The 27,432-nt window shown below is 40.2% G+C and overlaps 1 protein-coding gene across 1 annotated transcript in view; it reads left to right on the forward strand.

Annotated features, from left to right (window-relative positions):
• The window catches only part of gabra4 (gamma-aminobutyric acid type A receptor subunit alpha4), a 46,812-nt gene that overhangs the window by 10,241 nt on the left and 9,139 nt on the right, over window positions 1–27,432 (forward strand). The window contains exons 4-8 of the mRNA XM_061929354.1: window positions 1,787–2,007; window positions 5,180–5,262; window positions 10,996–11,139; window positions 12,689–12,841; window positions 25,849–26,105. Coding sequence (XP_061785338.1) covers window positions 1,787–2,007; window positions 5,180–5,262; window positions 10,996–11,139; window positions 12,689–12,841; window positions 25,849–26,105 — 858 coding nt within the window. The remainder of the gene's footprint in view (window positions 1–1,786; window positions 2,008–5,179; window positions 5,263–10,995; window positions 11,140–12,688; window positions 12,842–25,848; window positions 26,106–27,432) is intronic.

Consider the following 27,432-nt stretch of genomic DNA (forward strand, 5'->3'; position numbering starts at 1 on the left):
ATGTTGCAGTTTTTTTTAACATTTACAGGGATCTTAAAAGGGTAACCCCTACGAATATCGGAAAACTGTGAAAAATGGACTCGCCCATAAAGCACCCTAAAATTTTTTACATAAACATTATAATTAGTTGTGTCCCGATACAACCTTTTCACTTCCGATACGATACCAATACGATACAATATTGATCTGCTACAATATTAGCACAAATTATACATACTTTTGTTATTTTGTAGCGGGTAATGTTAAAAAATATTTGATCAAGTGAAATTAGTCAAACATAGAACAATGGTATGTATGAAAAACACTGACCTACTCATCATTAACAATCTGGATCGGATTTATGATGTCTTTAAATTGAAGTAAAGTAGTAATCGTTTTTTTTGGTGACACCTAGTGGCCACAATCATTTATTAAATTAAGATTATGATGCAGTAAATTAAATGATGTGGAAACGTTTGTTACTGGATACCTTCTAGTTCGCTTCTGCCTTGGAGATGTTGTAGCTACAAGTAATATGCAACTATAATTATTATATACTTCTTTATATTGACACGTGCTATTTTAGACTGCACTATTGTTCAATTGAGGACTTGTATTACCTATCTCTAGCTTGTGTGCTATGGTGTGCTTAGCTGTTGTGTAGCTCCTAACTCTAAGTAGCCTATAGTGTACTTTGTAAATGACCTTTTGTAAATTATTTGACTTAAGTACAAGAAAAAAACACACTTGTGTGCTTATTGAAAGACATTTAGATAAATAAGTAAAGGTGCCACTGGACCGCTTGTATACAAGCCAATATAATCCCATACTTGTGCTCTTGTTGATATCGTATTGACATCCGATATCAATATCGAATTAGGACACCCTTAATTATAATATGCCTCTCACAGTTATTAAACACATTTTAAATTGAGTTTTAGACATGAAGAAACAATTAGAGTATATAGTGTTTTACAAAACATGCAGTTAGTTACACAACATCAGGTCTTGTCAACCGCATCTTCCCGCTGGTGTGACCTGCGAGACAGCACTCTCTGCTGGATTCATAGCTGCAGTACTCTTATTTTCCACCTGCAGATTGCGTCATCAAACCATCCATCCATCCAATTTCCACCGCTAATCTCTCTCGGGGTTGCGGGGGGTGCTGGAGCCTATCCCAGCTGCACTCGGGTGGAAGGCGGTGTACACCCTGGACAAGTCACCACCTCATCGCAGGGCCAACACAGATAGACAGACACATTCACACTCAAAATTCACACACAAGGGCCAATTTAGTGTTGCCAATCAACCTATCCCCAGGTGCATGTCTTTGGAGGTGGGAGGAAGCCGGAGTACCCGGAGGAACCCACGCAGTCACGGGGAGAACATGCGAACTCAAACCATTCTCTATTGAAGCTACCATTAAAAAAGTAATAATGTACAATTCCATCCATCCATCCATTTTCTACCGCTTATTCCCTTTGGGGTCGCGGGGGGCGCTGGAGCCTATCTCAGCTACAATCGGGCGGAAGGCGGGGTACACCCTGGACAAGTCGCCACCTCATCGCAGGGCCAACACAGATAGACAGACAACATTCATTTGTACTATATTGTAATGTACAATTTATGGCAGATAAATGAAATGTGAGAATATGCGACTACAGTAGACTTTTAAATTACGATCTGGAATAGATCTGGGGTGTGTAATTGAGATATTTATTTTATATTTCTGAGCAGTGTATTGTGAGTCTCATCCAACAAAACATTGGAAATGTGGATTTTTAGTTGCCTTGGTTTTATTTTTTAGGAATATACGATGGATGTGTTCTTTCGGCAAACGTGGGTGGACCGAAGGTTGACGTACGAGGGTCCCATTGAGATTTTAAGGCTCAACAACTTGATGGTGACCAAAGTTTGGACACCAGACACTTTCTTCAGGAACGGCAAGAAGTCGGTGGCCCACAACATGACGGCGCCCAACAAACTGTTCCGCATCATGAAGAACGGCACCATTCTCTACACCATGAGGTGCTATGCCCATGGCCGTCGTAATCGATTACATTCGCAGAACTCGATAATGGGTATTGTATTGAACAAAACCCACAGAAGGGGAATCCATAATTCATAGCCTGCCAGAGTTTGCGTTTATTTCAGATGGCAGCACAAGACAGACTTAGCTGAGCGGTCAGGCAAATTCCCTGTGAGACCAAATCCGTACTTGGTGTAAACTATTTGGAGTCAACATTCAGTCAAAAACACTTCCATGAAAGATATTTGAGTGTAGCTGCTAAATATTGATCGAAAAACAAGTCCTGAATGACGTTTTCAGGGCTAGCAATTGAAGGATGAGGAGTCAACAGCATTTTCTTCTTTAACTATTTGGGCTTCACTTAAATGAGCTAATTTTTCCCATTGCAGTATAAAAGTGTTGATGTTTTTCCACATATATATAACTTTTTAGCAGTTGTCTAAACACTTAGCACTTTAATTCTGTAAAAAGAAACAAAAAGAAGAGCAATGAAGCAATGCCACTGAGTTGGCATCAGTGTGTATGGTTGCAGTCAAAGTGTTGTAATCTTTCCCTGAATGTTCTGAACTCTTGTTTCTATGCTAGCATACTAATGAACAGATTAAAAACATGGTTTGTTATTCAGGTCACTAGGTCTGTAAGAGTACTTCACAAACAAAACATTTTTAAAGAAGCTATTAATGAACAATTCCTGACAATTGTCATTAGGTCTGGGGTTTGGCAAGGACTTCACTTGAGTCACGATACGAAATAGTGTTGCCATATAATTCGATATTGTAAATCATTGACTGACTCATTCAAAGGGCAGCTTAAAATACAAGTTGTATGTATGTACACTAGATTACAGTAATATTTCATTGGACAAAAAACAATGTCATTTAATTGATCCAATCTATTTATTGCAATTGTGCAATCCGGTTGTAGCCACATAAATGTAAAAAAATACCATCTAACTGTCCACTTCTTGTACTGCCTTGCTCACCACCCCATTAGTGAGGTAGAAGTGCAGTGACACTTTGATTAGTGTAGGTGCGGAGGTTGTCCTTGAGATACATTCAACTAAACGAAAAAAAAAATAGAAAATAACAATTGTTAAAAATTGTTGTGACATATTGCCTTGTCCATATTTTTTCCCACCTCTACTTGTCACAATTATCACCTATTGTTCAACTAATTGGTTAATTTCCCAATTCCACTAAAAATAATTTACATTTCAAACCAAAAAAAACACCCAGTGCGTCAGAAAAGCTCCAGGACTTTATGTTGATGGCATTTTCAGACCTAAAACCAGCATGTTTACAAGGATATCCTGCTACGTATGCTTTGTTCAGCGTGCATATTTTACCTTTGTTACGTCAGCAGATATCTCCATATATGGTAAAGGTTTACCCAAGTCTGCCCTTTTTATCCAGTTGTAGTCAAGTTGTAATCCTTATTTTCACTATCGTCTTGTTGTGGTTCAGACTGGCTCGTACAAGCACATTCATCCTCCACTGTTGCCATTTCTAATAAAAAGTAGCATATAGTTCTAACTTATATCTGTCGGTAGACATGGACAACGAGGTGGAGATGCAGTTGAAGAGGGCTTGGACTGGATGAGGGTTTTGGCACGTAAATAAGACAAAAAACACAAAACAACATAAAACGGCGCATTCTGAAGAGACAGTCAGAAAGCGTCTTGAAAATGGTCTGCAAAACAAAATCATGCAAAATTCTGACCTAAGAGCCACCATTACCATTACACAAGGAAATGTTTTAAATGTAGAAAAAAAATGACACCTTTTAAGATGCAAAGGAGCCCCCCCTGAGGTCTAACCCTACCTAACCATGGTAGGAGTGGTGGCAATGTTGTAGTGTCGGAGCTACGCCGTTTGGAACTATGGTTCCTGGTAGGGCCACCTGTGGCGGACAGGTCGGGCACCCAGCAGTATTAGGGCCACATCCCGGCTAACAGGGCTCTGATTAAAACCCAGGAGACGTTAAGCCTCAGGAACCAGCGGCTTCTGGTCATCTGGCGACAAGCAAGGTCGGCGCCTTCGCAAATGGAGTGAGGATAACAACATAGCTTTTGCGCATTTGTGACCGCCATTCCTTTGCGTGTAAAGGACGCAACCCTTTCTCGACGTCGTGCGCAACCACTAATCTTTGCTGCTCTCGATGTCGGGTGTTGACCTGCACTCCTGCACAAAATTGTTACGGTCTATGAGGAGGACTTCAAGCAGACAATCTTTTTGAGTCCTGTGCAGAAGTACCAATTGCTTAACAACAACAACACCAAAACCAACAGCAGCTAATAGAATGGAATCATCCCCTTTTAGCATTGAAGTATTGTGTGGCTTAACGATCAAAAATTATTTTTGAAAAGTGACCTCTACCATCAACCAAAGAGTGCCTATGTCCTGTTGTTATTTATTAGTGAAATGACAGTGTTGTATGTGGGAGATAGGTGCTGTTGCAGCCCACCTCTGTTCAGGGATGGTCCATGGCGATGACTTCTGTTTTGTTTGATAAGCCGTTTTACTGCGCGTTACAGGCACCATTTGGAAACAATTAAAGGTATGTAAATAAACATTTACTAACTATATCGTACCGGTATTTACCTGCGGTTTATGGACCGATGCGGCTAATGTAAGTGAACATATTTATTTTATCTTAAATTTGGTGGCCAGTCTGCCCCACAACAAGAGGAACTGATGACGCCTGCATGGATAAGAGGCGAAACGTCTTCTATGACAAACTGCATATACACACACACACATGCGCATCAGTACACTATCAATCAATCAATCAATCAATCAATGTTTATTTATATAGCCCTAAATCACAAGTGTCTCAAAGGGCTGCACAAGCCACAACGACATCCTCGGTACAGAGCCCACATAAGAGCAAGGAAAAACTCACCCCAGTGGGACGTTGATGTGAATGACTATGAGAAACCTTGGAGAGGACCGCATATGTGGGTAAACCCCCCCCTTTCTAGGGGAGACCGAAAGCAATGGATGTCGAGTGGGTCTGACATAATATTGTGAGAGTCCAGTCCATAGTGGATCTAACATAATAGTAAGAGCTTTCACTAGCTTTCAACATAACAGGGTGGCAGAAGTCTTGGGTGTTATGTTCACGTTTCTAGTCTATCACTAACTGGTCTTCCTTTCTTCTGCCTGGCAACAGATTGACGATTAGTGCAGAATGTCCCATGAAGCTGGTGAACTTCCCCATGGACGGACATGCGTGCCCCCTCAAGTTCGGAAGCTGTAAGTGTTGTGCGAGTGTGTGTGTATCTCAATCACATTACTTCTCCCATTCTTGCACAATCATGGAGTCTTTACTGCAAAGCACAAAACTTGTACGGCGCTAAATCACCACAATTTCAGCACAGTGAACAATGAAAGCCCAACTCAGCGCCATTGTTTTGTGGCTGGCCGACTGGTCAGCAGAAATGCCTTATCTCAATTCAAGTAGCTACCCAAACAGACAAGCTTGTTCTTATCAGACGAAGGCAGCAGATTTGTGAGAGGATATCTGAGAGAGAGAGAGAGACAAGTCATGGAAATCAGGCCTTGCCTTTCCTCTTGGCCAATCTGCCGTCATTTACGCAGCACGGTGACATTGTAGAGGACACATTTTAGGTTATTGTCGTCCTGCTCTTCCTGGCGCTCACCTCCAGTCAGGAGAAAGTGACCCCCGATGTGATGTGGCCTCAAGCAAAGGAAAGGTCAGAATCCCTTCCTTTGCCCCAGGATAGCAAAGACCTATGCAGCTATTTTCCATAGATGGTGTATGTGTGTGTGTGTGCGTGTGTGTGTGTGTGTGTGTGTGTGTATGTGTGCTTACTTTCCCCTCGTTCTCCTCTGCCTTCACTTCCCCCTCTTCCTCCCTCTCTCTTTTCTGCTTCTCCATCTGGACTTGTGTGCACACTCCATGACACACCAGAGTCATTTCATTTTGGCAGCACAGTTGGTGTCCTGCTGGTGCTGAGTCCCATAGGGAGTGCGACGCAAAGACAGCTGTCATTTTGTGGCGCATCTACAGACTGGCCAAAGCACTCTGGTGGGAAACTTTGGGACATTAAAACGCAATCTTAATAATATGCTTTTTGTCCCTAAACGCCGCCAGTCACACTGCTGCAGGACTTAATTGCAGCCTTTGTCAGACATGTTACTTACCTTGAAGTTATTCCAAAGTATTGCAATCTTGTATTTATTGCAAGAGAACACATTTGAATACATTTAATCATAGAATGCAAGTGTGATCCAATTATATTGCAGCACTGGCTTTTCACCTTGACAAGAATAGCCACTCCCAAGTTTCTTTCATCAACATTAGGAGGAGATATTTGCAACCTTGAGTGAAGAAAAACTGTAACAAATTTAGGTAACACTGTAAAGACCCCCGAAGAACAGCTCCAGGAAGGGGTTTGAGCTTAAGATTGTCTGAATTTTATGTTATTTTGTATTGATATCAGTTTGATATTAGCAAAAACAGGCATCGGATTGTAGTAAGCTAAGCTACAAGTTACTCTCGATTAAATGTGGCTAAACTACAAGGGAAGCTATCCCCAGAGAATTGTAGCAAGCTACACTAGAAGCTACACTACAAAAGTAGCTTGCTACTTCAAAACTATATTTAACGGTATTTATATCTATAGACCCACATGTATAATATCAAGGTTAATGTAACTGAGAGTGTACAAATGGACACAATAAGGGTCCATTACTATTAACTATCTGGTTATGTGCAGTAAAACTTTACATGAACTCAACTCACCTTAATGTGTGTTCCACGTCTGAGATGAAGAGAGCAGTTGGGATTTTGGTTCACAAATAAAAACTAAGGTTTTGGGCATTGTTTTCTCTAAACGTATACATGTGTCTAAATATGGCCAAAGACAAACATTATTGTGGGTTTCCTGCACGTCATCTTCATCACTAAAGGAACAATTTAATCAGCAGGAGAGAATCCCTCTGCCATTTTCAACTATTGTTCTTTTTTTTTTTTCCTCTGAGTCGTCAGCTTGAAGCGTCCCTCTGTCTCTGACTCCCTCGTGATCATGTGACATGAGTGCATGACTGTTATGGTTTTGCTTACTAGTTTTCCATGACCCGCCTTATCTTGCCTCTGATTGGCCAATCCGTAATGTTTCGCCCTAACCTTAGCCAATTGTGGCTCATCATACAAACACCAACCATTCATCATGGCTTTTCTCCGTACAAATGGATGTTCTCATTCATCCAGGTCATTGTATTTTCTCAATATTTTTTCCGGCTTCGATTCACAGGCCCTTTTCTCTCTTTGTAGTTTGTAGCTTTGATGTAAGCTATCTCGCTACATGGGTTAAAAAATGAACTAACCTACTGGACTATCTACTCATTAAAAAAGTAACTAAGCTACCGCCAAGCTACATAGCTTAGCTACATGTAGCTTGTTACTGCCCATCACTGCCTAAAGGTTTGCGTGCTCTACTAAGCTCAAGCTCAAGCATATATATATATATATATATATATATATATATATATATATATATATATACGTGTGTATATAAAAATGTGTATACGTATGTATGTGTGTGTATATATACAGTATATTTGCGTATATATGTATGTGTATATGTAAATATATATGTATATGTATATATATGTATTTATATATGTGTATATATGTATATGTATATATAAATATATATACATACATACATATATATATGTATATGTATATACATGCATATGTATATATTTATGTATATATACATGTATATATACATGTACATATTTGTATATGTATATCTGTGTATATGTATATATATACTTGTGTATCTACATATATGTATATATATATATATATATATATATATATATACATATTTATGTATATACATTTATGTGTGTGTATATATGTATATATGTGTGTATGTATCTGTGTATATATAAATTATACACACACATATACATACATATACTGTTCATATATATACACATATACTTATACATATACACATACATATATGTACACATACATATATACAGGTAAAAGCCAGTAAATTAGAATATTTTGAAAAACTTGATTTATTTCAGTAATTGCATTCAAAAGGTGTAACTTGTACATTATATTTATTAATTGCACACAGACTGATGCATTCAAATGTTTATTTCATTTAATTTTGATGATTTGAAGTGGCAACAAATGAAAATCCAAAATTCCGTGTGTCACAAAATTAGAATATTACTTAAGGTTAATACAAAAAAGGGATTTTTAGAAATGTTGGCCAACTGAAAAGTATGAAAATGAAAAATATGAGCATGTACAATACTCAATACTTGGTTGGAGCTCCTTTTGCCTCAATTACTGCGTTAATGCGGCGTGGCATGGAGTCGATGAGTTTCTGGCACTGGTGTTATGAGAGCCCAGGTTGCTCTGATAGTGGCCTTCAACTCTTCTGCGTTTTTGGGTCTGGCATTCTGCATCTTCCTTTTCACAATACCCCACAGATTTTCTATGGGGCTAAGGTCAGGGGAGTTGGCGGGCCAATTTAGAACAGAAATACCATGGTCCGTAAACCAGGCACGGGTAGATTTTGCGCTGTGTGCAGGCGCCAAGTCCTGTTGGAACTTGAAATCTCCATCTCCATAGAGCAGGTCAGCAGCAGGAAGCATGAAGTGCTCTAAAACTTGCTGGTAGACGGCTGCGTTGACCCTGGATCTCAGGAAACAGAGTGGACCGACACCAGCAGATGACATGGCACCCCAAACCATCACTGATGGTGGAAACTTTACACTAGACTTCAGGCAACGTGGATCCTGTGCCTCTCCTGTCTTCCTCCAGACTCTGGGACCTCGATTTCCAAAGGAAATGCAAAATTTGCTTTCGTCAGAAAACATGACTTTGGACCACTCAGCAGCAGTCCAGCTGGTGTCGGTCCACTCTGTTTCCTGAGAACATCCACCTGGAAAATAAAAGGATCGCGGCTGAACTGGACATTGAGGACAGGGTGGACGCCACAGCCAACAAGGAAGCCTTCATCACATTGAAGGACCACAAACCCAACTTCGCAAATAACCCAACATGCCGACTAATAAACCCAACTAAATCTGAAATAGGAAAAATCAGCAAAATAATCCTGGACAGAGTCAACACAAAAATCAAGGACAAAACACCACTCAACCAATGGAGAAATACAGCAGCAGTAATCAAATGGTTCAACAACATCCAAGACAAACAACAGCACAACTTTATCTCCTTCGATATCGAAGAATTTTACCCTTCCATCACGCAAGACCTACTGACTCAAGCACTAGACTTCGCCTCAGACTACGACTCAATCACAGGCAACGAAAGAAACATCATCATCCACGCAAAAAACTCCATTCTCATCCACAACAGTACACCATGGCAAAAAAAGAACAATGCAACATTTGACGTCACTATGGGAAGTTTTGACGGAGCAGAAACGTGTGAACTCGTTGGGAGTTTCCTCCTCTCCCAGCTCGCTAGCCTCAACCTGAACCTTGGTATTTACCGTGATGACGGACTGGCAGTGTGTCGCGCCTCGCCAAGGAGCAGCGAGAATACCAAGAAGCGCATATGCCAAATTTTCAAAGAGAACGGCCTACGGATCACGATTGAAGCCAACAAGCAAACCGTCAACTTCCTCGACGTCACTTTCAACCTGAGAAATAACAGCTACCAACCATTCACGAAATCCAACACAACACTCCAATACGTGCACCATGACAGCAACCACCCACCCACCACCACGAAAAGAATACCTACCGGAATTAATAAAAGGCTATCGATGCTGTCATCTAGCAAAGCTGAATTTGACCAAGCAAACCCCCCGTACCAAAAAGCCCTTGATGAAAGCGGATACAATTTCACCCTCACCTATGAACCCACGCCAGGAAACCAACCAAAAAAGAACAGAAAACGAAACAACATCATCTGGTACAACCCCCCATACAGCAAAAACGTCTCAACTAATATTGGCCACAAATTCCTCACTCTGATTGACAAACACTTTCCCAAAGGCAACAGCCTAAGAAAAGTATTCAACAAGAACAACATTAAATAGAGCTACAGCTGTATGAACAATATACGACAAATTATCTCAAACCACAACAAAACAATTGCAAATGAGCCGTCGGCCCCCAGACAGAGCGACCCCAAAACCAACAAAGGCTGCAACTGCCGTAAGAAACCTGATTGCCCTCTCAACGGGGGGTGCTTACAAACATCAGTTGTCTACCAATCTAAGGTAACACGCAAGGACATTAACACATCCGACACATATGTAGGATTAACCGAGGGAGAGTTTAAAACCAGATGGAACAATCACAAGGCTTCTTTCAGGAACCAAAACCTGAGGAATACCACAGAACTCAGCAAACACATTTGGGACCTCAAAGACAATAATGTTGAATATTCAATAACATGGCAAATTCTTGCATCCAGCACACCTTACAATAGTGGTAATAAAAGATGCAACCTATGCTTGAAAGAGAAACTGTTTATCATATACCGTCCAGACATGTCATCCCTCAACAAGCGCAGCGAAATTGTATCAGCATGCCGCCACAGACGGAAACACCTCCTAGGTAACACATGAGCCAATCACCACGCCCCTACACCAGCCTGTACCCACCCACTCTGTGCCCTATATAAACCATGGTATGTGAATGCTCCCATTAAAATCTCCTGATGATTGAGGGAACCCCCTCATGAAACAGGCCTGTAGAGATGAAGTAGTCTTGTGATTTTTTTCCCACAAATACATATATATATATATATATATATATATATATATATATATATATATATATATATATATATATATATATATATATATATATATATATATATATATATATATGTGTGTATGTGTATATGTATATGTATATGTATATGTATGTGTATGTATATAAATATGTGCGTGTGTGTGTGAATGTAGTGACTGTATTGTAAATGAGTCACTGGTGTTCCTTTGCTGCCCACAGATGCCTATCCCATAACTGAGATGATCTATACTTGGACTAAAGGGTCAGAGCACTCCGTAGAGGTACCTCCTGAATCCTCCAGCCTGGTTCAGTATGATCTCATCGGCCAGACGGTTTCCAGTGAAACCATAAAATCCATCACAGGTGAGACTTAGTCAGTCGTGCTCATCTGCTGTCTTTTCTTGGACGTACTATGTCCAGCTGTCTGCCAGAATTAAATTGAAACCTCAGAAGTTATTTTTCCCCACTGGCAATACACAAGGCGTGTCAGAAAAGTTCCAGGACATTCGTTGACGTTTACTGCGAGTTCTTGCCACGAGTGCAGAGCGTCAATAAGTGTGCCCACAAAGATTTGGGGAGTTGTGGATACAGGGCTGCTCCTGGCTAATTTGGCGCTTTAGCAGAATTCTATTTGGAGGCCCCTGATTTTAAAATCATTTTTACACTTTTTATTTATGTGAAACAATCTCTATAATTTTTTAATCAATGCTAAATTTAATGTGATGCATGTTTTGTTCTAAAACAAATTTATGGGCAATAAATTGTGAACTTTGTTTGTACAAAATAACACATTTAGCATAATTCAAACATGAATTTTCAAACCTTCCTGAAATTACTCCCAATCACTGAAGTGTTAGAAAGTACTACGGCTTACTTTAAAAAAATTTTTTTTTACCAACAGTTACCCTAGCGTTTTTTCCCCCCAAGTATCTACGCAATCCCAATTGTACCCATTTCGGTCCTGGAGGGGCCTGGGAAAGTCCCAAATGAATCCAAATGTTCTCATTGATAAATTAGGTGCCCAAAAAGTGGATCTTAAAGAGCTCTAGCCCTGTCCCCACCCTTGGAATCTTTCAGACTTTTTAGAGCATCTGCACTTTTAGGGTCCTTTGGGACCTTTAAGGGTTAAGAGGGTCCTTTTTTGGGGTAAATTGGGTATGTAAGTATTTTCCATAAGTCCATGGACTATCGTAAATACCAGTAAATAGGCCCAACTCCCTTTGACGCCACTTGTGGTGAAAAAATGCCTCTAAGGTCCCAGGGACCAAACCCGTCAGAGAAACATGTGTCCTTACTAGGAACCCAGTACGACTGTCTTACAAAACCAGCACTAACGTTGTGTGTGAATGTCTAGGAAAACTTGCCATTATATTCTTATCAGTGACAGAGCAGGAAGGGGCTCTGAACAAGTTTGGGGTAACATTTAATATGAAGCACACTTTTATTCATTAATTGACATTTTATACGCAGCGCTTCATGCAAAACAGGGGCCCTACGCACAGCGCAAGGTCTGTGTATAAGGAGGGGCGGCACTGCGTGGACCACAAGATGTGAGGAATGCCAGAAGAATCCTTTCAGGAGTGCATGAAGGCGTGGCAGAGGATGCTCAGAAAGTGCGTTGAAGTCCAGGAGGATTACATGGAACTGGAAAACTTTGAAAGATATCTTAGTTCTGGAACTTTTCTGACATATTTTCCCAAATGAGCAAATAGTTCACAGATGGCATAAAAAAAAGCTTTCAGCACACATCAATACTCTAATAAAAAATCAAAAAAACATTTTAGCAGCATCACATTGATGTGGCAGCTATTCTCTTGAGGGGAAATGCTTTAAAAGCACCAACTGTCCAATTTTTTTCCTGAGTGAAAAGTGTTTTGTGAAGATAACGAACTTATCTGTGTTGATCCTGCAGGTGAATATGTGGTCATGACCGTCTATTTCCACTTGAAGCGGAAAATGGGATACTTCATGATCCAGACGTACATCCCCTGCATAATGACAGTCATCCTGTCCCAAGTGTCCTTCTGGATAAATAAAGAGTCTGTCCCGGCACGCACAGTTTTCGGTATGTAGACCTCACTCATTGTGTGCAGGTCGTTCTGCTCGCTGTTCATCCGTTTGGAGTGCCTCCTCTTGCAGGGTAATTACAGATAATCGGAATAGCAGACATTACACATGGACATAACTCATTTTGTTGCCTCTTTCCAAGTACAGGAGATGTCAGGAAGATATAAAAGCCACATACTTGGCAGTGGAAGTTTTTTTCTAGTTGAAACAACAAAAAATCATTGCGGGACGAGCACACACACACACACACACACACACACACACACACACACACACACACACACACACACACACACACACACACACACACACACACACACACACACACATCACAGTAGACTCCATTTATGTGGACAACACGTCGACATAAACCTGGACCAACTCATCAAGTCTTGGTGCACCGTGTTTTTTTTTTATTGTTAATGATGCCCGCTTTCATGAACATAAAATTTGAGATTGGGCTTTTGCAAAATCAGTTTTGCGGTTATGTCAAAATCCGTTAAATTTTTTTTTTATATATTTGGTGGTAGACTTTTTTTTTATCAGCCTTTTCCTGATCGTATTCTAATATTAATATGACTGACACGGCAGCACGGTGATGCAGTGGTTAGCGGTCCTGAGTTCAATTCTCGAGCTTGGGATCTTTTTATGTGGAGTTTGCACATACTTGCCAACCTTGAGACCTCCTATTTTGGGAGGTGGGGGGGGCGTGGTTAAGAGGGGAGGAGTATATTTACAGCTAGAATACACCAAATCAAGTATTTCATATATATATATATATATATATATATATATATATATATATATATATATACATACAGTATATATAAATAAGAGAAATACTTGAATTTCAGTGTTCATTTATTTACACATATACACACACATAACACTCATCTACTCATTGTTGAGTTAAGGGTTGAATTGTCCATCCTTGTTCTATTCTCTAATAATTAATAACTGGGATTTATATAGCGCTTTTCTAAGTACCCAAAGTCGCTTTACATGTAGAACCCATCAATCATTCACACCTGGTTGTGGTAAGCTACTTTCATAGCCACAGCTGCCCTGGGGTAGACTGACGAAAGCGTGGCTGCAATTTGCGCCAACGGCCCCTCCGACCACCACCTATCATTCATCATTCAGTTCACCGGTGTGAGTGGCACCGGGGGCAAAGGGTGAAGTGTCCCGCCCAAGGACACAACGGCAGCGATTTTTGGATGGTAAGAGGCGGGGAGCGAACCTGCAACCCTCAGGTTTCTGGAACGGTTGCTCTACCCACTATGCCATGCCGCCCCAATTCTCTGTCACTATTTTTCCAACCATGCTGAACACCCTCTCTGATGATGCATTCTTCTTCGTCTCCTTGTTGTGTGCGCAGTTGTGCATTCTCTAAAAGCCCTAGATGTTATTGTCACATATGCATGTACAGTAAATGGCAGTATTGTCCTGTTTAAGAGTGTCACCACATTGCTGTTTACGCAGACAAACTGCTTTACGGTAGACGAAAACGTGACTGCTGTTGTTGTGTGTTGTTGCCGCGCTGGGAGGACGTTAATGAAACTGCCTAACTATAAACCCACATAAGAAACCAAGAACTCACCCTCGATCATTCTAGATAGATTTTCGGGAGAAAATTCGTCCCGGGAGGTTTTCGGGAGAGGCGCTGAATTTCGGGAGTCTCCCGGAAAATCCGGGAGGGTTGGCAAGTATGAGTTTGCATGTTCTCCCCTTGACTGCGTGGGTTCCCTCCGGGTACTCCGGCTTCCTCCCACCTCCAAAGACATGCACCTGGGGATAGGTTGATTGGCAACACTAAATTGGCCCTCGTGTGTGAATGTGAGTGTGAATGTTGTCTGTCTATCTGTGTTGGCCCTGTGATGAGGTGGCGACTTGTCCAGGGTGAACTCTGCCTTCCGCCCGAGTGCAGCTGGGATAGGCTCCAGCCTAACCCCCTAACCCCCACTACCCCAAAAGGGACAAGCGGTAGAAAATGGATGGATGGATATTACAGCTGACGATATTAATATACTACTAATAATGGGCCACTAATAAGATTGGTTAGGTGTTCCGGGAAAAAATTATTCACATCCTAACCACAAATATTGTTTATTAAAATCGATTCATCATTTAACTTTTTTTTTTTTTTAAACGTTTTGAGGCCATATACGCACTTACGTTGCCAGCAGCTGAGATGAGCTTTTGTAATCTGTTTAGAAAAAGTATTATAATTGATATACCAAATAAGATTTTGTAAATCAACGATTCATATCACACGCAAAGATGATGTCCATCAGTTCAGAGGGCTTGCCCCTGCAATGAAACAAGGCGGAAAGCTCTCTCCGTGTCGGAAAGTTCAAATGTCTTTAAAAGGTGAGCCTTCATCGTGCGATATTTGTTCTGGCTCCGGTGGATGCGTAAGGACGCTGACCACTCTGGTCGCAGTAGCACTCCCAAGGGAGGAAACGACATAATAGAACTGTGTGTCGTCCTCAGTGATACCATGCAGCACGAACTGTGCTTCAGCCTGGGCAAACCATGCAGTCGAGGAAGATTCCCAGAACTCAGGCAGCTTCAGAGAAACAGCATTCACCGTCATGGTCGATAGAATTCACTGAATGCGTCCAGTGAGGTGTCAGGGTCACCAGTCACAACGTTTCCATGCACTAAATTAGTCTTTTTTCTCAAATAGTTAGTTTTTTTGTATTTTCACACCTACATGTCAAGTCCAAGTGTCCATGCACTTTCTCTATTGCGACTATTGGTCATACGCAGTGTGCCTCTCGTACACTGTGGGGCGCTTATTTCCTTTCAGGTTAATTGATTTATTTCCCGGTTGACCTATATGACGTCACACTAGGCGTCTGTGTCTTCTGACAAGTTAAGAACCTAGCTATTTAAAGTTAAAGTTAAAGTACCAATGATTGTCACACACACACTAGGTGTGGTGAAATTTGTCCTCTGCATTTGACCCATCCCCTTGTTCACCCCCTGGGAGGTGAGGGGAGCAGTGGGCAGCAGCGGTGACGCGCCCGGGAATCATTTTTGGTGATTCAACCCCCAATTCCAACCCTTGATGCTGAGTGCCAAGCAGGGAGGTAATGGGTCCCATTTTTATAGTCTTTGGTATGACTCGGCCGGGGTTTGAACTCACAACCTACCGATCTATGTTGTCATGTCCGCTGTAATATTGACACAGATTAGAAATATTATGTCTCTAATGGCTATGATGATGTTAAATAGTAAACAGCATCAAGAAATGATCTTGGATTGCACTACGAACATGACGCTAATGCCAAGAATGTATCAGAGCGGGGGCAGGTCCGAAGTCAAGAAAGACAGACGGCAGAGAGTTTTTTTGAAGGAATTTTTGGACCGAGAATCATGAAAACCAAACTTTTGAATGTCTCGGAGTTTATTCATAAGGCAGCAAAGGCTCTCTGTGGATTGATGGAGGGAGTTTTAAATTTGAAGGAAAAGTCAGTTTGTGCCCCGACTGCATACTGTTCTGATGAACTTGGCTACTATTTTTCTGAACTATCTTGCATTCTTCTTGTAATTTGTAATACGTGCTTCAGTCTCTCTCATATTTCGTTTGGGAGTACGCATTCAACATTTCCTTAGTTACCTTCTTAAATAAATCCCTGTTTCTTTTTTTCTATCGTCGATGCACTTTAAAATGCAATCGCATAATCTAGGTGTGTTAGTCCGACTTTTCAAAAACCGAACACAATCGGATTAAGGGGTTTGCATGGGCTTGAGGAGGCTCAATTAGAGCCAAACTATTTGAGAAATCGGACTAATTTGGTGCATGGACACATACTGAGTGTTGCGCTTGTAATACGAAAGCAAGACAACTTGAACTATCTTTGACACACAAATGTGTGCGCCGTTTAATCACACAAGCAGTAGTTCTCTTGTGCATACGGAGATTCCAAAATGGCAGTCACAACAACCCTCCACCTCTGGGTAAAACTCTGAGTCACTTAAAGGGACTGCACAACATTACTCACTCATAACTGCATATATGAATGTTAATAAAAACAACAAAATGTGCACAATATCAATCAATCAAAGTTTACTTATATAGCCCTTAATCACATACAGTATGTCTCAAAGGGCTGCACAAGCTACAATGACATCCTTAGCTTTAATCCCACATCAGGGCAAGAAAAAACTCAACCCAATGGAAATAACGTGAAACCGTGGAGGGGACCGCAGATGTGGGGTCCCCCTCTTGGGTGACAGATGCAATGGATGTCGAGTGGATACGGTTAATAATATGAGAGTCCAGTCCATAGTGGGGCCAGCAGGAGATCCTCTTGCAAGTAGACAAGTCGGAGAGCGTCACTGAAGCTGCCAGCCACTAGGGAGCTGTTCTGTTGTCCATAATACCACGTGGGGTGACGCGGTGGCAAAGGCGTGGGGTGGAGGTGGGGGTATGTGTGCATATGGAGTCATGGTCCATGAGGTGTGTGTGAATTCTGTAGGTCTTGGAGTTGTTCTGCAAGCGGTGTCAAGGGAACAGAGTTGATCTTTCCAGGTGTTGTTGACAGAGTGGAGTTTGTTTCGTCTTCACTGCATTGTCCTCAAAGGTAATCTTGAAGCACAAGTTTGCCAAGTCGCAGCCAGGGAAAACAATATTAGAATGGTTGTTTTTGAGAGTGAGAACAAATTGTAAACTTTTTGACCCTTAATTGTTTATTTTTGGTCCTCAAATTCATCCTGCAGGGCAGACAGTCTGATGTTATCCAAAATCACAAAAGTGAGTGTCTACAGATCTGCTCGCATCTTCCGATCATTTGTGGCAGCTTTAGGGTACCTTGAAAGGATATCAGTTGTCGATACAGGCCAACACTTACTCCAATCAGCAGACGTCCTGTTATCATGATTCCAAATAGGTAGAAATCGTCAGTGTCTTTGACTGAAAGGGTCGTCAGGCACACAGCACTCGCTTCTCCCAAGAGTCCGTTGGGTGTCGTCCAGCAACAACCGTTCCGACAAGACAGACAGAGATCCTGAACCCGAGATCTTGTCAATTATGTTGAGAGGAAAGTTGATCAATTCCATTATATAGATTTGGAGAGCAGTGCAAAAAGAGGCAACAAGAAGGTCCAAGACAAAACAAAAAAGCAAGCAGAGCAGACACGGAGAGGGGAAGGACTTTGAATGTCTTTGCCAAGAGCCAAGAGAGAAATGACACAATCCATACAATACCATCTCTATTAGAGATGTCTGATAATATCGGCCTATCGGCCGATAAATGCGTTAAGATGTAATATCGGAAATTATCGGTATCGTTTTTTTTATTATCGGTATCGTTTTATTTATTTATTTTTTTAATTTTTTTATTAAATCAACATAAAAAACACACGATACACTTACAATTAGTGCACCAACCCAAAAAACCCCCCCCCCCCATTTACACTCATTCCCACTCATTCACACAAAAGGGTTGTTTCTTTCTGTTATTAATATTTTGGTTCCTACATTATATATCAATATATATCAATACAGTCTGCAGGGGATACAGTCCGTAAGCACACATGATTGTGCGTGCTGCTGGTCCACTAATAGTACTAACCTTTAACAGTTAATTTGACAAATTTTCATTGATTACTAGTTTCTATATAACTGTTTTTATATTGTTTTACTTTCTTTTTTATTCAAGAAAATGTTTTTAATTTATTTATCTTATTTTATATATATTTTTAAAAGAGTACCTTATCTTCACCATACCTGGTTGTCCAAATTAGGCATAATAATGTGTTAATTCCACGACTGTATATATCGGTTGATATCGGTATCGGTTGATATCGGTATCGGTAATTAAAGAGTTAGACAACATCGGAATATCGGATATCGGCAAAAAGCCATTGTCGGACATCCCTAATCTCTATTCTTTGACACAATGCCATCAGAAGAATCTGTAAGCTTGGAAGACATCATGAAGGGTACAAAAGTAACTAAAAAGACGATACAGTGTTTTTTTTTTTACCAGCCAGTGTATTCACAAAATGCTGTAACACAGAACGATGTAAGAAGGAACACCATAACACGAAACACATCAACACAAAACGCCATAACCCACAATGCCATAGCACAAAATACTGTAAAACATTGTAACACGAAACGCCGTAATATAAAATGCCATAACACGAGATGCTATAACAAGAAATGTAATGACACCAAATGCTGTAATACATTTTAACACGAAACATTATAACATAAATCATCGTAATCCAACACAATAACAAAAATATGAAAGACAAACCTCCATAATATTAAACGCTGTAACACATTGTTAAACAAACTGTGGTAAAAAAAAATGATCCTAAAATGAAAGACAGTTCCTCAAAACGCCGCAACACATAATGCCATAACATGAAATGTTGTAACAAATTGTAACATGTAACATCGCAGCACAAAACGGTGAAACAAAAACACTTGTTACCAACGGTCCTCTTAGGTGCGTGCCTGCGCAATTGCGCACTGCTCACGCGTCCTCTGCGCACAGCAAATTAATGCCGCGCAGGAAATCAAAAATCCCATCCAAACTTTAAACAAATGAACACATTACAATTTATTCTGTATGATTTTGCAATGCAACTCTGTGAGTGACAAGTGCCAACAGGAGTGACCCCAATGAATAAAACAATCTTTGTCAACACAGTTCAATTCTCGTCTGTCGAGACACTTTACGGACAGAAATTCCATCAATCACTTTATTGAGCAAAACTGTTTGCAACCACACCAAAAACATGAGTAAAAAAAACTTTTATCTATAAAAACTGGTAATTTTCTGCCATACAAACCAGGCTTAAACCAACGTTATCATCCGTCGTTTCAACAGAAGCCGCTCGCTCTGTCTCACCTGCACCAACACACGCACTGATGGCAGTTAGCCAGTGCTGCGTTTATGGCCACACAAAAAGTCGGACAACCCCAACGCCACACAATGTGTAAATGCCAGGTTGTAACACTCTGACTCCACAATCAGATGTGTGCTTATTTTACTGCCATTTATTAAGAATGTTAATCTAAGGATATTATTCATGAAATATTGTCACTAGATTTAATAAATGCTAATAAAAAGATGTATTTTACAGACAGAAAGTTACAGGAACTAAATGTAATCTCTGAAAGGGGTAACATTTATTTTAAAGGCAGGACCCGCAGCCAGACATACAATACTAGCACATAGGTCATGAAAAACATGTTTTTTTGTTATTGTCATTGTAAGAGGGCAAAATCACTTATATCAGAAAATTATTTTAATAAAACATTTAAATTGTTGTGATGTCAGGTTTGGGACAGGTGTGACGCTGGTGTGGCCACAGTGTGCACGTCTGATCTTGCTCACATGTGCCCCACTGAATGCTCGGGAGTTTGCTCACACACATGACAAATTAGAGGGAACATTGCTTGTTACATAAAAAGTCATTACACAAAACGCCGTAACATAAAACGGTGTAACATGAAAGTGCGCAAAATGAAAGGTGGTAACACAAACTGTAACACCCAATGCCGTATAAATCAGTCGTAACACGGAAAGCTACAACACAAAACGCAGTAACACAAAACGCTGTAACACATTACAACACAGAAACCTTGAACACAAAATGCAGCAACACAAAATGCTGTAACACATAACAGGAAAAGCTGTTTCACAAAACACAGCAACATAAAATGCTGTAACACAACATATAAAGCTGTAACACAAAACGGTGTGCCACAAAACATCGTAACATGAAACATCATAGCACAAAATAACCGCCTGTATTTGACAATACTGTCATGTCAAGGAAAGGTTTAACACTGCAAAAATGTCTCCATATCCATAAACCACTTTCATATGTTCCTTGTGTTGATAATAGCTACTATAAAAAGGTAACATTCTCCATTGGCGGCCTAAAGCTACATTTCACCTATCACTGTCCTTCTGTTGCCTTTGAATGACAGACAATTATAGAAGGGGCACGTCCGGACATGGGGGATGCATTACGTTGTGGAAGGACTCTATGGCAGGCACTGAATGTTCTAAATTGCCAATGTGAAGGAAGTTTTTTTATTTTTTTATTTGTCTAAATTGAATTAAATACATTGAGGGTGAGTGGTGCACTGTGAGCATATATAAAGTGTGTTCTATTTCTGTACACACTCGTCCTTGTAAACTCTCTTGCATACCCTCTTGTCTGTTTTTTCATGGCACAGTGACAGCGACAATGTGACATTCTATCTAATTCATTACATTGTGTCCTTAAGCGCTGTCATGCACGCACACCTTTGTTTAGCTGTGTGACTTTATGCGCTACACTGCAGGATAAATATATAGACAGATTTGAAATTGAACCTGAACAGTGAGTTACACAATACAGTTGCTTTTGAAAACACAATAATGATGATAAATTCATTTTAAAAAGCTAAGTGTCGTGGTCTTGGTTTTGTGCCGTTCAACTGGAGTGTTGTATGCAGCAAACAACTCAAGAAAAAGACTAATATGGCTTTGTTAAAAACTAGCTGTATCCTGATGCAACTTTTTTACTTCCAATTCGATACCGATAATAAAGCCTTGAGCGTTGGCTGATACAGACACAATACGATATCAGTACACATTTTATTTTGTAGTGTGCTATGTTAGAAAAGGTTTGATCAAGTGAAATTACTCAAACAATCAATCAATCAATCAATGTTTATTTATATAGCCCTGAATCACAAGCGTCTCAAAGGGCTGCACAAGCCACAATGACATCCTCGGTACAGAGCCCACATAAGGGCAAGAAAAAACTCACCCCAGTGGGACGTCGATGTGAATGACTATGAGAAACCTTGGAGAGGACCGCATATGTGGGTAACCCCCCCCTTATCCCCCTCGAGGGGAGACCGAATGCAATGGATGTCGAGTGGGTCTGACATAATATTGTGAGAGTCCAGTCCATAGTGGATCCAACATAATAGTAAGAGTCCAGTCCATAGTGGGGCCAGCAGGACACCATCCCGAGCGGAGACGGGTCAGCAGCGCAGAGATGTTCCCAACCGATGCACAGGCGAGCGGTCCACCCCGGGTCCCAATTCTGGACAGCCAGCACTTCATCCATGGCCACCGGACCTGCGTGTCTCCCCCTCCACAAAGGAGAGAGGGGAGCAGAGAAGAAAGGAAAAGAAACGGCAGATCAACTGGTCTAAAAAAGGAGAGCTATTTAAAGGTTAGAGTATACAAATTAGTTTTAAGATGGGACTTAAATGCTTCTACTGAGGTAGCATCTCTAACTGTTACCGGGAGGGCATTCCATAGTACTGGAGCCCGAATAGAAAACGCTCTATAGCCCGCAGACTTTTTTTGGGCTCTGGGAATCACTAATAAGCCGGAGTTCTTTGAACGCAGATTTCTTGCCGGGACATGTGGTACAATACAATCGGCAAGATAGGCTGGAGCTAGACCGTGTAGTATTTTATACGTAAGTAGTAAAACCTTAAAGTCACATCTTAAGTACACAGGAAGCCAGTGCAGGTGAGCCAGTATAGGCGTAACATGATCAAACTTTCTTGTTCTTGTCAAAAGTCTAGCAGCCGCATTTTGTACCAACTGTAATCTTTTAATGCTAGACATAGGGAGACCCGAAAATAATACGTCACAGTAATCGAGACGAGACGTAACGAACGCATGAATAATGATCTCAGCGTCGCTAGTGGATAAAATAGAACGAATTTTAACGATATTACGGAGATGAAAGAAGGCCGTTTTAGTAACACTCTTAATGTGTGACTCAAACGAGAGAGTTGGGTCGAAGATAATACCCAGATTCTTTACAGAGTCGCATTGTGTAATTGTTTGGTTGTCAAATGTTAAGGTGGTATTATTAAATACATGTCGGAGTCTAGCAGGACCGATAATCAACATTTCCGTTTTCTTGGCGTTGAGTTGCAAGAAGTTAGCGGACATCCATTGTTTAATTTCATTCATTCAAACCATGTTAACCATCTGGAATGGGCTGAAAAGCTGTAGAAGTGGAGTGGTAGTAGTTTTTTTGCCGACACCAAGTGGCTATAAAGTAATTCATTGAGTTAAGCTCATAACGCAGTAAGTTGAATGATGCGGACATGTTAGTTACTGGATACTTTTGAATACGCTTCAGCCTTGGATACATTGTATGTGTAAGTAATATGTAACTATAATTATTTGATACTTGTTTGTATTGACAAATTTGCTATTTTAGACTGCAAAATTGTTCAATTAAAGACACTTGAGACGATTGTCGAGCTTGAGTACTATTGTGTGCTTAGCTGTTGTGTAGCTGCTAGCTCCTAGGAGCCTATAGGCAAGAGACCTCTTGGGCCATAGTTGTCATAAAAATGTGGTCATGTGACAGTGCTGCACCTCAGAAGTTATGTCATCATGTACATTAGATTTAATGAGGTGGATGGTGTAGATAGTGCATTCAGTAAATTAAATATACACATGAGTGCAAGACAACATCAACTGTTCTGGTAAAGACCGTGTGAATGATTTCAGTCACTTTTTAACTGGCAATAACATGAAGGTAATCATTTAGGATGGTTTTCTATGGTACTTATTTGTCGACACAGTGTGGTGCGCTCTAATGTATCGCTTAGGGCAGTGGTCCCCAACCTGTTTGTAACTGCGGACCAGTCAACGCTTGAAAATTTTTCTCACGGATGGTATGGTATTTTTATTTATTTTTTGTCATAAAAAATACAATAATGTGTGCTTACGGACTGTATCCCTGCAGACTGTATTGATCTATATTGATATATAATGTAGGAACCAGAAATATTAATAACAGAAAGAAACAACCCTTTTGTGCGAATGAGTGTGAATGAGAGGGAGGTTTTTTGGGTTGGTGCACTAATTGTAAGTGTATATTGTGTTTTTTATGTTGATTTAATAAAAAAAAAAAAAATATATATTTTTACTTTTTTTATTTCTTGTGTGGCCCGGTACCAATCGGTCCACGGTGGTTGGGGACCACTGGCTTAGGGCATGATTTACTAAAAGTTTGCGTGTTCAAAAACATGTGCAAAATTGATAGCGCACGCAAAAATGATCTACTAAACTTGTGTACAGAGGAATGTGTCTCCCAAGTGAGCAAAATTAGTGAGCGCAATCGATTTAGCATGTCTGTCTTCATGAATATGCAGAATATATGCTGATATATGAGAAAGGTCACAATACTTAGAGGAGAAGATACTAGCATAAATATTCTGTACGTGCAATGTGATTTGTCAATGCTAAAACCGTTTTTCGGCACTATTTTGTGTCTTCATTTCCTATGTCTGACATTTGCGTGCAAACTGCCACAGTCAGACACACGGCAAAGGAGATTGCGGTGCGAACACAGATGGACAGACAATCCTTTGTCTTACGTGTGTGTGTCAACATATTTGAACTGTCATTAATTAAAATTAGGGATGTCCGATAATGACTTTTTGCCGATATCCGATATTCCGATATTGCCCAACTTTTTAATTACCGATACCGATATCAACCGATACCGATATCAACCGATATATACAGTCGTGGAATTAACACATTATTATGCTTAATTTGGACAACCAAGTATGGTGAAGATAAAGTACTTTAAAAAAATTGATAAAATAAAATAAGATAAATAAATTAAAAACATTTTCTTGAATAAAAAAGAAAGTAAAACAATATAAAAACAGTTACATAGAAACTAGTAATTAATGAAAATGAGTAAAATTAACTGTTAAAAGTTAGTACTATTAGTGGACCAGCAGCACGCACAATCATGTGTGCTTACGGACTGTATCCCTTGCAGACTGTATTGATATATATTGATATATAATGTAGGAACCAGAATATTAATAACAAAAAGAAACAACCCTTTTGTGTGAATGAGTGTAAATGGGGGAGGGAGGTTTTTTGGGTTGGTGCACTAATTGTAAGTGTATCGTGTGTTTTTTATGTTGATTTAATAAGAAAAAAAAACAAAACCCGATACCGATAATAAAAAAACCCGATACCAATAATTTCCGATATTACATTTTAACGCATTTATCGGACGATAATATTGGCAGGCCGATATTATCGGACATCTCTAATTAAAATAATAGACAGGTCGTCTATTCAGCAATATAATTTTATAATATGATGGATGACTTAAGGAGCTAACGTATATTGCAGAAATGTCATGATCCGTGGTCGGATCATGTTTTGTTAAGTTATGTTTGGTTAGTTTTGGACTCCCCCTTTGTTATTACTTGTGCACCTGTGAGTTTGTTTCGTCACCATGGTTACTTGATTTTCACCTGCCTTGCACGCGCACCTGTTTCTCATCAGAGACGCTATTTAAGCCCACCTTTGTTCATCACTCGTTCTGCTTTCTTAGTTTTTGCATCACGCGACTGCCACGTAAGTTTGTTCTTGATTCTAGACTCAGCTAAGTTCCCTAGTCTGTGCTAAGTGTTAGCCTTAGCTTCCAGTGCGTTCGACACCTCTTCCTGTCGGTTTGTTTTATGTTTTGTACCAGTTTTGTGTTATTTTTCTATTAAATCAAGTTGTCACCCGTAAGTCCTGTCCGGATTCGTCCTTTGCTTCCTGGGAGAACAAAACCCCGCATCACCACGTGACAAGAAAGATGTTACAAATAATAAAAGTGTGCTGTTCTTTCAACAACATTATGCACAGGTTGGAGAGCATAATAAAATAAATGTGCAGTAAATGCATGTTTCCATGGTGAACCCGCTTAGTACACGCAAAATCCTCATTTAAATAAGGCGGTCTGCACCACTTTTGCAGTTGTTATCAATTATACACTCAGTCTTAGTTGCTCCCACGGCCCACGCCCACAAATTCTACATTCTATTTTTTACTTTGCACATGCTATTTAGCACGTGTTTTTGGATCTTAGTAAATCAGGCCCTTAGAGTTCAGTTCCTTTATTCCCGGTGTAAACCGAAACCAACATCTATCAGTATTTCTCTCACTTGTGCATTTACCATCTGTCATTTTGTTTAACCCCGAAGGCATCACCACGGTGCTGACCATGACAACGCTCAGCATCAGCGCTCGCCACTCCCTGCCCAAGGTGTCGTACGCCACGGCAATGGATTGGTTCATCGCAGTATGCTTTGCCTTTGTCTTCTCCGCCCTCATCGAGTTTGCTGCCGTCAACTATTTCACCAACGCGCAGATGGAGCGAGCCAAAAAGAAGCCGGCCAAATGTCCCCCGGTGCCCCAAACCACGCCAGTCAAGGCCAAGGACACAGAAGAAGTGCTGCAGGTGAGTGTTGTGTCTGTCAGAGATAAGCATGGCAGATCATGTGATAGCACTTTGCTTGAAGCAGCGCTTACACAGCAGATCTCATGCATCATGAGCTTAGTGCAGGACCTTCATTGACCTGGAGGTGGCGTGACAGTCGGAACCACAGAGGCATTTTTTTACCCGTCACATTCACCTGAAAAAGGTTTGCCGTCTTCAATACACGTCCATGTACAGTCAATCATGAGGGTTACGTTCCAAAACCCCTGTAAGTAGTGAAAAAAAAAGTGTATAACCCCTGAAAATGCCTGTTTTTCACGCGCCTAACTCTGCCTCACATACTAATTAAATTTTTTTTTTAAATGATCAAATGTATTATAATATTTTTTACGGTTCCAATTCCACTTTCGATTCTGCTTAACAATTTGGTTCCTTATCAGTTCTCTTATCCATTCTTATTTGGAAAAAAGAGAACAAAAGGGTGAATTAACTTGAACTTTGTTTAGTTTCGAGCTAACATGACCTTACAAAGCCAACAGTGAGGTCATGAGAGGTACGTACGTAGCATAGAAAAAAAAGAAAGAAAAAAATATGTTTTTGATTATAAATATATATTATTTTGTAGAATTTTACAAAATAAAACATATGTGGAAATTACACAATAATGTAACATTTGGTGAGATTGTTTTTTTGTTTTTTTTTACAATCTTTATCATCTCCCTAAAACATATACAGGTGAAATATTAAAAATAATAGAATATCGTGCAAAGTTTTGTTTAGATTTACAGTACAAAGTGAACATTAATATGTTCACAGGCTCAAAACATGCAAACTTTTACATACAGCCTTTTTTTTTTTAAATATAATTTTGATGATTATGGCTTACAAACCTTGAAAATAAAATGTCTTAAAATTTGGAGTCTTCAAGTACTATAAGATATGATCAGCAACATTGTATCAAATAAAGGCTTGGCATATCTCACTTTGCATGAGTTTATATCACATATTCATTTCCCATTTGAAGTTGAATGTCATGTCTGGATCATGTTTTGTTTAAGTTATGTTCTGTTTGGGTTTTGGACTCTTTTTAGTTCCTGCCTTTTCACTTCCTTGTCTTGTTTCCATGGTTACCCATTAGTTTCACCTGTTCCACGTTTGGCGTCACGCACCTGTCTCACGCTTTGCACTCGCACACCTGTCACTAATCATGTCACTGCTATTTAAGCCTGTCTGTTTCTGTTATTCGTCCTGGTGACATTATCCTTTCTCACTCTGTTTACCTCTGCGCACTTCATGCCATGTCAAGTAAGTGTTTTCTATTCCTGCCACAGTTAGTGACTTTTGTTCA

This window comes from Nerophis lumbriciformis, linkage group LG34 (assembly GCF_033978685.3).
Source record: "Nerophis lumbriciformis linkage group LG34, RoL_Nlum_v2.1, whole genome shotgun sequence".
Lineage (NCBI taxonomy): Eukaryota > Metazoa > Chordata > Actinopteri > Syngnathiformes > Syngnathidae > Nerophis > Nerophis lumbriciformis.